The 13,152-nt window shown below is 42.5% G+C and overlaps 1 protein-coding gene across 12 annotated transcripts in view; it reads right to left on the bottom strand.

Annotated features, from left to right (window-relative positions):
* Window positions 1–12,290, bottom strand: part of WDR20 (WD repeat domain 20) — a 45,655-nt gene extending 33,365 nt beyond the window's left edge. For 8 of the 12 annotated variants that reach the window (XR_015287746.1, XR_015287745.1, XR_015287747.1 and 5 more), the window contains exon 1: window positions 11,933–12,276. Coding sequence is in view for 8 of the 12 variants with exons in the window: in XM_086892183.1 (XP_086748309.1) it covers window positions 11,933–12,181 (249 nt within the window). In the remaining 4 variants the exon portion in view is untranslated. Of the gene's footprint in view, window positions 1–11,932 lie in introns of all 12 variants that reach the window. The other 4 variants (XM_086892180.1, XM_086892179.1, XM_086892177.1 and 1 more) reach the window with 1 other exon arrangement.
* Between the last annotated feature and the right edge of the window lie 862 nt (window positions 12,291–13,152).

Raw genomic sequence — 13,152 nt, 5'->3', positions numbered from 1 at the left:
AGGAGACTGTGAGGACCTCCAACACAGCCCAGCTATTAAATCATCCTACCCACTGATATGGGCATACTGATACCAGGCACACTAGGGATCTCTGCTGTCAAAAATAATCATACCTTTAACTGATGTCACACACTGTCCAAATCTAAACTCTCCTTTATATCAACTGGCACTGCAAGTACCACAACTGCAAGATACCTACTAACCAGAGGACACAGATATGAAGAAAGGTTCCCAGATCAGTGAAGCACAGCAAAAGCTGTTTCTAGGCTCCTAAGACTGGGCTTCTCCAGGCCCTGATCTTACTAGCATTCCCCTTTGTCCCTCTCTTATGTACACACGCCTCTATCAGTTTATGACTACCAAAACACAATACACAGATCGACCAGATCAATGTCAGTCTAACATGTTTTTGCAGAAGGTGTGCGGTGTGTTAACCCTGGCTGGATGCCAACACCCCCAAAGATGCCCTATCACTCCCCTCCCCAACAGGACGGAGGAGAAAACAATATAGTGAAAGGTTCGTGAGCTAAGGATTGGAAGAGATCACTCACCTATTACCGTCATGGGCAAAACAGGCTCAGCTTGGGGAAATTAACTGAATTTATTACTAAGAAACTCAGAGTGAGACAATGAGAAGTAAAAGCAAACCTTAAAACTACCTTCTCCCCAATCCTCCCTTCCTCCTAGCTCTACCTCCTCCTCAGCAGCACAGGGAGAGAAAGGAAACGAGGGTTGCGGTCAGTTCATCACATATTGTTCCTGCCACTGCCCAGAGAGAAGAGTCCTTCCCCTGCTCCAGCGTGGCATCCCTCCCACAGGACAGAGTTCTCCATGAACCTTTCCCATCCGAGTCCTTCAGGCACAGCCTACACCAGCATGAGTCCCAAGTCCTACCAGGAACCTGCCTTACATGGGCACCTCCCTCCATGAGTCCACAGGTCCCTGCCAGGAACCTGCTCCAGCCTGGGCCTCCCGCAGGTTCACAGCCTCCTCTCAGGTATCCACCTGCTCTGATGTGGGTCTGCTCCACAGCTCACAGGTGGATCTCTGCATCCCTGTGGCCCTCGATGGGCTGCAGAAGCACAGCTTGTCTCACCATGGCTCTCACCACGAGCCACAGGGGAATCTCAGTGCTGACACCTGGAGCACCTCCTGTCCCTCCTGCACTGACCTTGGCGTCTGCAGAGCTGTTCCCCTCACATGTTCTCACCCTGCTCTTCTCTGACTGCAAATACATCCACGCAATAACTTTTCTCTCCTTAAGTATATTACCACAGAAGTGTTACTACCGCTCCTGATTGGTTCAGCCCTGGCCAGCAGCAGGTCCATTATGGTTGCTAAACGCAAGCAGGGAGCACAGGGCCTGTGGAAAAGCAAGCCACATAACTTTCTCAGACTCGCCTGAGAAAGTGGCCTGGGAAATCGTAAGGAGGAATCAAAACAATCCTCAGAGATAGAAGACAGCCTTGCAGGTGTTGTTTGTCAGTTTTTCGTTTACTTGCAAGAGAAGGTCATGGGGTGATGTACACCACTGACCAATGATGGTGATGTGTTAGTTCACTAACCAATAAGAGTTTTACCTTTCTGTACTTTTGTGTATTGGTTTATAAAAGATCTGAGGTAATAAACCTTGCTCTCTTGTTCAACTCACAAGAGAGCTGTGTTGTGCTTCTTGCTGTTTCTCATATATGTGACAGTCCATCCTGGACTTCTCACAGCAGCTTCCAACAGAAGCCCCCAGAAAGTGGTCCCAGAAAGCCAGTACATGGTGTTGTTACCTGTTGTTCACAGGGAACAGAGATGTCAGAGTGAAGCACTTGGAGCAGCTGAGCAATCTGCCACTGGACTGCTGCAGTAGCTCATTAACCAGTAACTTTGTCACTCTAAAAATGAGAAGTATGGATTGCCTTAAGCATCACTAAAGGCATCTTAACCTGGGCATTTGTTTGAGTTCTTTAGAATAGTTGTTTGCCCCATCTTTCTGATTTAGGAGTGCTAACATGCGCCCACACTTAACCATCCCAGATCCATCTACGGAATTTACAGAGGCAGCATTTTGGCTAAAACACACAACTACACTTGAACAGTCACTTCATTGGCACAGAAGCTATTCTGCCAACGTGGTTAGGTCAGAAACATCACCTGGAACACCATCTTAAAACTCTGAAGGTTTAGCAAATAGTTCATGACACACAGACAGAAGTTATTGTGTACAAGGGACCACAGTTCCACTGCTGAAGGCAGGAGAGGCCATCCCATCTGTTAAACTGATGTGAATGTAACTGGACAGCTGCCTTTAGAGAGGAGGGAGCTTAAGTTCATACCGAAGTAACAGCCAGACATTTCTTGAAGTCACCTGTTGAGATATATAGCTCATGCTATTAAATAGCAATAATTCTCTAGTCAATACAAGCATCGCATTTTTGCAACCTGCATCCTGTATTTCTGAAATTCATCTTTGGGGAAAAAACCTCCTGGATCAATATATCACACTGAACAGGCACACTTTAAAAAAATGACTGTTTAGTTATTTATGGACAGTAAACTAATAATTTGAACTGACATAAAATGACAATGCAAAATGGCCTGCAAAGCAGGTGAGAAATACTGCATTTTGGCAGTATATCATATCAAATTTCAAAAATGTTATTGCCTAATCATGCAACTATTCCTGACCTCATAAATTATTTTTAAAGACAGACCCTCTTGACACCTTAAGTGCAAACAGGTAGCTACTGAAGGTCTCTGGCCCACCGTCTTATTAAAAAGGCTAAAGAAAAGCAACCTCCAGAAATACTTTCATTTAAAAATGAAGTCTGAAAACAAAATTCAACTGTTCATTCACTATTCTGTAGGAAAGGCAAAAATCTGAAGAAAAATGCACACTAAGCCTTCATCTATGGCTTCACAATACAGTAGTAAGTTGATGTTACGATACAGTATTTTCCATTCAAATCATTAAAATATGCAAATCCAAACATCTAGACTATCATTTAAATCTTAGTAATGTGACTTAAAAACCAAATAATTGCAAAATTATTTTTCTATAGTAGTGACAGTTACCAATAGAAAACCAGAAAAATCAAGACAACAAAAGAAGTCCTTTAAAACTTGTGCCAAAATTTCCTTTCAATGATAGCTTCAAACATGCATCACAGTCATGCTCTAATACCCACCTCAAATATCAAGAAAACCTGCAAAAAAACTTTCTCAAAGTCTTAGAAGAACCATACAAAAAATACTTAGAAATAAAATGTCACAGCTAAAATAGGATGAGACTACAACTTTTAGCATTCTGTATTCGTTATGGTTACATTTGTAAGTCAGGAAAAGAAGACATTTATGTTACTCAGATTCACAGTTATCCCTGTGACTGCAGCCCTGGGCAGGCTAAAGTGTCCTTAAGGCATTGTTTAAATACTTTATTTCACCAGACTTGTGGGTTTTTAACCCACAGTTCAATGTATATTGCTATCCATTCTCTCTTCTGTTGTCATTGCTCCTCCTTTCTTTAGCTGTAAGGGAACATTAAAACAATAAACTTGAGTCTTCTCCAACTTCCAGATAATATCACTTCCATGAAAAAAATGTATCTAAACCTCTTGCTAAATAGTATTTTTTTAATTACTAGGAAACTGGGGATAATGAAGTTTGTTCATAACATGCAATGTTTTCTCCCTACACCAGTGTACTCCTAAGCTAAATTTCTTGCTTAGACTAGTATTTCATCTGATATAGCACTTCACAGTCTCTAGTTGTACAAAAATTATATACTGCTAAACCAAAACCAACAACTTCTTAATACAGTCACCTTCCAATCCCACACAGAGTTAAAAAGCAGTAATAAAAATTATAAATATTTTTTTTACTATTACAGCCACATGTAAACATCATGATTAACTCATGAAATTAAAGAACAAATATAGCTGGTAAACCAAAACTGAAATCAATTTGCAGAAAGTATCTATTAGAGATCTATCATTCCATTATGAACAGCTGGACTGAATAATGCATGAGAAATCCCAAAGGAAGTTACAACACTGCCACTGGAAAGGTTTCAATTGCAGCAGCTGGTGGTCCTGCCCACAAAGACCAGGGGGCAGCATCCACTGCACCAACAGCTGCTCCACAGGAGCCAAACAGGCAACAGCAGCTGCTTTGTTTTAAGGAGCAAGAAATGGGTGGGATGCAGATGCTAAAAAATGGGCTGTCTATTTACTGGGGCCTAAAAGTGGAGTGAGGTAAGGAAGGGAAAATACTCTGTTTCCCAGAAGGACACAACCAAATATTATTATTTAAAGTACAGCACATTTAATGATACTGTTTCTTTTCCTTAAGCCTTCTAAGAGGACAGATAATGGAAATACTAGGCACTATTTTGCACTAAATGGCACCACTTTCAAATAATAATTTGTTGAAGTGTGTCAACTCATAGTCATGACAACTGGATAGGAGGTGGCCTTTAGGTACACGTCCTTCACAGGAAAATACTTCTGATGGTTCCCTTTAGCCAGAAAACTACAATAATACTTCAAACTAGGGCATTAAATTTGATTCTAGAATGTCAAACAAGACAATTATTGCTGGCAATCCTCTCAGAGGTGGGTCTAGGCAGCCTTTATTTGGAGTTTGAGGAACCTTCAGTGTACATTTAACTATTAACAGTTAACTATTTAAATGTTTTGCAGACTCCCAGATGTGAATGTATAATGCAAACTCCTCGTAATTGAAGCACGTAACACTTATAAATATTCTGACAAAGCTGCCCCATAAAACTTCCCACAGGCACAGAAGTGTTTGTTACAAATGACCCCTCTTTGCATCTGTGAAGCATTATGACTAAAATTTTGTCAATTTGCAAAGAGTAAGTGCCACAATTATTGGCTTTACACTAACTTAATTTCCCCAACTGAATTCATATAAGTGCAATATTACCACAAATGCACTTCAATACAAAACCCTCCAAAATTTTAACTGCCATGGTAAAAAAACCCAAAGACACACACAAAAACTCACTGCCTATAAAATACTGCATCCCAATATGGGGGTTTGGCCAGCACAGCACAGCATTCATTGTCAAACACACCAGCCAAACAAGCAGTCATAGACAAATGAAGTTACCTCAGAGAGCAATCCTTCAGCCATCACAGTGCAAGAGCCCACAGAAGTCAAACACTTGTGATATGGGCTTGAAGCACAGACTAGGACAAGAAGAAGCACTACAGACTAATATCACTTCCTACATAAAAATCATCTTGCAAGCTCTGTCAACCATAGATATTTCATCTTCCTCCAGAGCAAGAAACATTTAACAGTGTAACTGTCATTTTAAAGCAGCTTTTTAGTGTTTTTATCTTACTCTAGCCAGTCCTAGTTGCTCTACATAAGCCTCAAAACAAAACTAAACACTGAAAGTTACCTACATATCTGTAATCTACATTAACTCTTCACTGTTTCCCTCAGCAGCGTTGTTGAAAATAAAGGCATTACTAAAAATTCTACCCTTCAGGAAAGAATACAGGAGCATTTTGTAACATGTCTGTCAGTCCCTAGTACAGCCCAGCTAGAATTGGGAAAGATAGTATCTATCTACATCACAGAACTCAAAGTGACAAATATATCCATCCATTAAACACCTGAAACAAATTTCCAAGAGGCTCTCAAATACCTTCACAACCACAGATCAAGAGGTAAAAGTATTACTGATCTAACTGCAATACCTCCATGAGACTGGCCAGTCCAGTCCCAATATAACTATTATCCAATACAAAGAGAAGAAAGAAAAAAAAAAACTCAGCAAAAAATTAAGGAATTTCTTGAAAAAAATAAATCTACAACACCCTTTTAAAGAGGGACAGAATAGAGTCACACCCAAAACACCTGAGAAATGTGAAGCATCAGCAGCAAATCCATCAGATTTTTAAGTTCTGTGAGAGATTTTCATTAATAGATGAGGGTACGCATCAAATTTGTGATTAACATCAAGACTGGAAGGATTTTTTGCATTATGCAGCACAGAACTGGAAATAAAACCACTCTATAATAATCTTAATAGAACAAAATTCAATGAAAATGCTACATGGCATTTATAAACATCAACAAAAATGAAGACATGGATAAAAATGGAGAAAAGCAGCAATATGATAAGAAACAATCCAAGTGAGTCATCACTATAAGCAGGATTCAAAAATGTCAACACTTCAATATGTTAGCAAGAATATTAAGACAGACAAAGCAAGCAACAATTCTCCCCTGCTCTGTACTGAAGTCACAGTGCAAGCACTGGGTCTAGGTCTAGTTTAAGTACCACTAATACAAGACAACAGAAGCCAACAGAGGAGAGCAATGAAACATTTGAACTCATGATCCGAGAAGAATGGTTTAAAGAGCTGGATTTATTTTCCTTAGGAAAACTGAGTGAATAAATTAACAAGTTTTTAAATATGCAAAAGTCAAAGGCAATAGTCAACTGTCCTTTATGTCCACACTACACAACTGCATTCAGCCTGGTTTGCTTTCTCTTTTTTCCCTGAACGCAAAGTTTAGTCAGATATTGGAGGAACAAGAAAGAACACCAGAAAATGTTACTGAAGTAAACTGTGGAAGTCTTGTTACTGCAAGTGTAAGAACCGGTCACTAAGGTAGGTATATTTCCCTCTGCTTCAGTCCTACTGTATCTTCCATGATCCTTACAAACATCAGCATTTTTATAGCTCAAACATGCTATGTACATCATTTTCAGAGGCCTGGCACGGCTCAGTGTTCTCTAAGCATACAGTAATATAAACTCACATTCCAACCACATCTTGAGAAAACATGGTTTTCTCCACACATCCCAGCTTCCAACCTAGAACTGCCTCACCCTGCCCTTCTCAGAGCAGTATATTAAGCACAGTGACAAATGTCACCCATTATCATTCTGTCATTGCAACAAGTTCCCAGGTGAACAGCCCAGAGAATGAAAGTCACTACCAAGGATAACACTCCTCAACTGCACAACAAATCAAGCTAGACTTACAAAAAGTAATTCTGAGAACTGTAAAGGAAGGAATCCTATACATCAGTCTTTTTACTGATAAGCAGGGACTACAAGTATGCCAACTCTCAATAAAAGAAGTTGAGATACGAGATTATTTTCATCCTAGTACAAATGTCATTTCCAAGACATTTGCTCAGTGAAAGCTTAAAAAGACAGTCAACAGATTCTGCCCTCCATGCCTCCATCAACCTGTGCTTATCACTTATGTATGTTTCTAATCTAATACTACTGCAACATCCTGCAATATTCCGTAGTTATTAGCAGACTGCTGCTTTAGGTAGCTGCAAGAAAAAAGTCAAACTAAAGGCAAAGCCTCTTCTTGCAACAAGGTGATTTCAAAACTTGAAACAACCAATATTAAGAAAGCCTGCCACACATTACCAAAGAGTAGATAGCCAGAACTCAACTATACAATGCGAAAGGTTTTACGTCATATAATAAGTTGAACTATACACTCAAATTTCACAACTTGCCGATATATTACATAAAAATCAGGACTGTGCACCATGCAACACGATTGCTAATACATACTTGTATTGCAGTGATGGCTGCAGATTAATTTGCCTAGAAACTTTTACAACATACAGAGAATAACACATCATCACACATACAACTTCTGTAAGAAAAATGCACAAGCTTCCTAGTAAAAAGGGAAAAGGACTTGATAGTTAATGTCAGCAGAAATCTGGAAAGCCTTGCCCTGTCAGTCATTCCTAAGGCAAAGAAGATAATATAGCACTCTCCTTTTCCAGCCTAATGATTCAATTAATAAATCATTCTGCAAAGCTAGCCACAAACCATATTTGAGTCCTTCAAGACTGTTTCATAAACAAAAATCAAGTAACAGCTCTCACTCCCAATTAGGGGCTGCCAGAAAAAGCAACCCACCAAGAGCATCAGAGCACCAAAATTTGAACAATTTTTGAATTATTAAGTTATAATCTCACTCCATGAAAATGAAAATGCCTAAAATAACAGGAAAAGCTTCATTTAACACCTATAATTCTCTTAATCAAAATCGAGTCAACAATCCCTCAGGAACAGATAATTCCAAAACTGACTTAAGGCTGAAGCAGAGGCTTTATTTAGGAGAGAACTCCTAAGGCAGTGGATCCAAGCAGACAGTCCAGGCCACTGAAGGGGGTAGTGCCCCTCCAACCCTTTCCTCGCTGTCACTGCACTCCAAGTACAGTGTACTAATTGACCCAAAGATGACACTGTTCAACTCTCCAAATCAAGAGGAAATCTCAGAAAAACTGCAAGTGCTTTTTACTGCTGGTTTAGCAAGCTGAACTAGCTCAACCAGAGGCTGAGCACTGTCAGTGACAAGGAGATAGGAGTACACTGCCAAGAGGATCCTATACTGCCAGTCCATCATTTACAGCTGTCACTAGATCAGCTGAGTTCATGAAAATTTACCCCTTCTGGTTAATATGAGATCATTGCACACCTCTAACCTTAAAGCCAAAGTAAAGCGGGACTGAAAGGGAAAGTCCATTGACACTCAGTGCTCTTAAGAACAATTATATACTTATCTAAGTAAAGCAACCACATCTCATTCCATCAGTTTAATTTCTTACTAAACTACAGGTCCATGTCATTTTCTTTTCAGTGGATCCAAATCAGAAAACAGGAGTTTTCTGGAGGTCTGCATTGCTTATAAAACTAAGAGAGCTGCAATGTTTCATTATAAAAAAATGCACTGGATCATAATTGATGTGCTTTGTATGACGCAGAAATCATGAAACACAGTAAAATGATTCATGACAGTAGTAAAATTTAGTAGTAACATGGAAACAAAAAATAGTAAAAACTCAGCTTCCTTCTCAAAGAGGTGAAGAACAAAGCTGGGAGAAAATACCTTTTTGCTTTGAAAAGTCTCAAGACATAGCTTGAAATGCTGTCCCAAACTCCTGTCTCTCTACCAAACCATTAGGATTGGTGTACAAATAGACAATCTCCACACCACTGCCCTGGATCCCAGATCTAACTTCTCCACCAAGTGCCTTGGAAGAACAATCAAGGTTACCTGGAAACATTTTTCTTTATGTAAATTAAATCTCCTAAGACAACACACACATCAGCAGTTCACTTAAAAAGGTGACTTACAAACCAGACATAGCAGACACAAAGCATTTAGGATTTAAGGGTAACTAAAAGAAGAAAGATTAGCATTACTGATGTCAAGAAATATCCTTCCAAGTGGTATCTTTGGCTCAATATTACGTTATTTATTCTTAAGTATCATTCATGGCTTAAGTGTTACTCTTCCTCAATGTGTGCGGATCTCTAATGGATTACTGATGCAAGAATTATCTCAGTATCTAACAGACACAGTCACTTAAAATACAGCCTTGGTGTTTTTTTCACTCATTTTAGGGAAAATATAGCATTTTCCCATCAAGAAAAGAAGTCTTTAAAAAGATAGTTTAAAAAAAAGGGAAGAAAAAAAAAAACTAAAAAGACAAAATCACAGTTTATATATTCACAGCTGATACATTCACACAGCTTCATTAAATTCAACTCAATAGTCTAATATGACTTGGCCAGAATGAAAATCACAATCTTAAAGTAATCATGGAAATTTTTTAAGGGATACCTAAATAATTATGAACTAACAACTAAAACTGAAGTTATCAGCACCTGTATTATACCAAGGAGCACAAATAGGTTGATCTTAAACAGATCAAATCCCTCTCCCCATCCTGCTCCCAGGAACAGGAAGGAACACAGAATGTGATAGTCTGCCCAGTTTAAGGCAGAATTACATCCTGTCCATTTAGGTAACAATAGGTCTCTCCCCTTTATGATAGCCACAAGATAGAACTTTTGATTCTGAAAAGTTCACATGATCAGTTGACAGACTGTCAGTCTGTTCCTGTTTCACTTTTGTACACAGACAAAACAGTTATTCCAACTGAAGTTCCAAAATAAATTCCAAAGCAGCAAGTATTTCAGATTTAAGCCAGACCGTCTTCCCATTCTCATTTAAAGAGTTTTCCTTAGAGTGAGTCAATCTATTTCAGCTCTTTCTTTAGGTTTGCTTTACTAAAGTATTATACATATAGAATATACAGCATTATTTTAGATAGCTAATACTGTAAAAGGTCACTGAGATGAATTCTGTCCTAACAATGCCTATGTTTTACTCTATTCAGAGAAAAAAGTATTTCACACTGTCACAGGTATAAATGCCTCAGAGCTTGTGAGTTCACAAACTCAAATTTCTCAGTTACTGTATATCATACCAGCAGCTTTTAGCATCTAAAAAGATATCCAAACACCCAGCCCAAGATTTTTGTTATTTGGTATAATTATTCCATTCCTTATTGTCAACGAGGTTCCAGGCTTTAGATTTTTATTTTTCAGAAGTGTGGCAAGAGATGACTAAGAGAACCTGCAAGAATCACATGTATCATTACTAAACTACATAAAGGCCTTCTCTGTGAGCTAAGTAAGAGAACTCTACAGCTGTTTTACATGCAAAAAACAAACAGAGCAGGACATAAACACAGGAACAACTTAGGATATAAATTTTCAGAGATACTGCTCCTCAGATACCTTGTAAAGATAGCAACTGCTCGTAAATAGCAAATACTGTTTGATACTAAATACTCCTTGTATGCTTAATGAACCCGTTGTCCAAGCATTATTTGAAACATACTATTATTAAAATTCATTAAAGGGTGAAAGTAAAATACACACGGACACACTTTTCTATATAATTATACAAGACATATCAGATCTGTTAGGTCACAGTGAACCAACAACCATGTAGACTTTAAACTTTTGCTGCTGCTGACATTTCATATAAAGTAGGAGTGCTAGGGGCACTACCCTAGGACACAGCAGATTCAGGTATTATTCCTCGCTCATCCATAAGCCTCCTGCACAGCTTCGTGTGAGTCTCTAGCTCTCTGTGCTCTCATCCCATTTTGAATGGTGGGCTAAGAGCTGGAAGATTTCAAGGTACTCACATCATGGCAGCTGAGACTCAAGCATGTAAAATAATGAACACCCACTATTTGAAACAAAACAGAAAGCTGACATTCACGATACATGTGTTTACATCTGTTAGTAGTGACATGCGTTCACCTAGCAAATTCCAAATTGTTCTCTGAATCCCGCAAAATCAAGGGTTTGTTCTTAAATATGGTGACCTGAGAGATCAAATGTCTGCACTGTCCTGCATCCAATAACGACAAGCAAGGAGTTTTTCTCTCAAGTACCTCAGTCTTTCCTTCCTGCAAAAGCAACTTTCTCTCCGTCAATTATCTGACATTTAAGGCTCGTCTCATTACACCACTCCCATTTAAAAACAATTCTGATATCAGCCCCCACTTGTAAGTCATAACAAAGGCCTAAAACTGCACTGAATGCTTTAGCCGTTCAGCCAAAGCTAGGAAGATCCTGGAAGCAGGGATTTGACACCACCGTAATCACAACAGCCATTAGCGTGTCCAGCAAATTCTGACCTGAAGCAGCAGGTGAAGGAGGCTCAGGGAGGGAAAGCCAACCCTGATTCCCGAACGACAAGGAGGGCCCAAGCGATCGCATCCCTGCACAGGGCCCACACACACAGCTCCCGTCGGTGACACCGTATCTAGAGCAGCCCCGAGCACCGACCCAGCGCCGATGCCCTCACACCGCCCTCGGCCCAGGCCTGCTCTCCCCCTCCCCAGCCGCTACCTGGTTAATCGGGAGATCGGCTGGAGCCGAGGAGCCGCCGGCCCCACGGCCGCGGGGAGGGGGGACAGCGAGGGAGGGGCGGCCCGGGCTCCGTCCCCCGCCCCCGGCGCGGCCCCGCGGCCCTGGGGCTCCCGCACCCTGGCGGGCGGGCGGCGCGGAGCCCCCGCCACTCCCCGCCCCATCCCGGCGGGGGAGCCCCGGTACCTTGCGGACCCCCTTGTAGATGTAGAAGTAGAGCTCCCGGCCCACATTGAAGCAGAGCCGGTCCCCGTTGCCGCTCTGGTCGTTGACGTTGACGAAGGAGACGCGGACGGGGTTGGAGCCCTGAGAGTTGAAGGGCACGCGGTTAGGCCGGCTGTACTCCGAGTGGCTCAGCAGCTTGTACAGCCCCTCCCGGGTGGTGAACTGGGTCTTAATCTCGTTCATCTCCTTCCCACCTCCCTCCGCCGCCATCTTGGAAAGGAGCGCTCATCCTGCCCCAGTGCCCGGATGTGCCGACACTGCGCAGCCGCCGGCGCGCGCGCGGCCCCTGCGCGCGGGGGCGACACGAGGGGGCGGGGTCGGCGGGGCCTGTTTACCGCGCGACTGCGCGCGCGCCGGGCCCGCGCTGCGGGGCGTGGAAAGGGGCGGGGCCGGGGCGTGGAAAGGGGCGGGGCCTGGGCGGGAGTCACGGAGCGGCCGAGGGGTCGGGCAGGGAGGGGACGCCGTGCTCAGCCTGCCTGCGCCTGCGGGGTCACCCCGAGTGCTCCGGGATGTCTCCAGTGAGCGGGATCCCACACCCTCTCTGGGCAACGTGTTCCAGAGTGTGGTCACTGCATAGTAAAGTTGTTCCTCATGTTCTGGTGGAACTTCCTATGCATCCGTTGCTGCCCGTGGCACCACTGAGAGGAGCCTGGCTCTGTCCTCTGCCACTTCTCCTTTGGATATTTATACACATTGATGAGGTCCCCTCGCAGTCAGCTTTTCTCAAGGCGGGACAGGCCCAGCTCCGTCAGCCTTTCTTCCTAAGAGAGATGCTCCAGTCCTTTAATCATTTTTGTAGCTCTCCCCTGGACCCAGTCCGGGAACTCCACGTGTCTCTCGTGCTGCAGAGCCCAGAGCTGGACACAGCACTGCACATGTGGCATCAGCAGGGTCACCCAACGTGGTGGCTCCACGGGGAAGCTGCTCTGGAGAATGGGAGAGAGGAGGAGGAGGGAGCAGGGGCTTTGTGTGCCCATAGGGACCTGCCACCTGAGCATGTGGGCATCTGTGCCAGCACAGCATGGGGTGAGGTGGTCCCAGCTGCTGGAAGTGCCAGAACAGAGCCAGGAGGTGTCCATGTGCAGCGCTGGTTTTGGGGCAATGACTCCCAGGTGAGAGCCCCCACTCATATCACAGGGAGGCACCACAACCCTGGCCATCTCCATTGGATCGTTTGCCCC

Source organism: Cyanistes caeruleus, chromosome 6 (assembly GCF_971803275.1).
Source record: "Cyanistes caeruleus chromosome 6, bCyaCae1.hap1.1, whole genome shotgun sequence".
NCBI lineage: Eukaryota > Metazoa > Chordata > Aves > Passeriformes > Paridae > Cyanistes > Cyanistes caeruleus.
The sequence above is the reverse complement of the archived record's forward strand: the minus strand, read 5'-3'. Positions and strand labels throughout refer to the sequence as shown.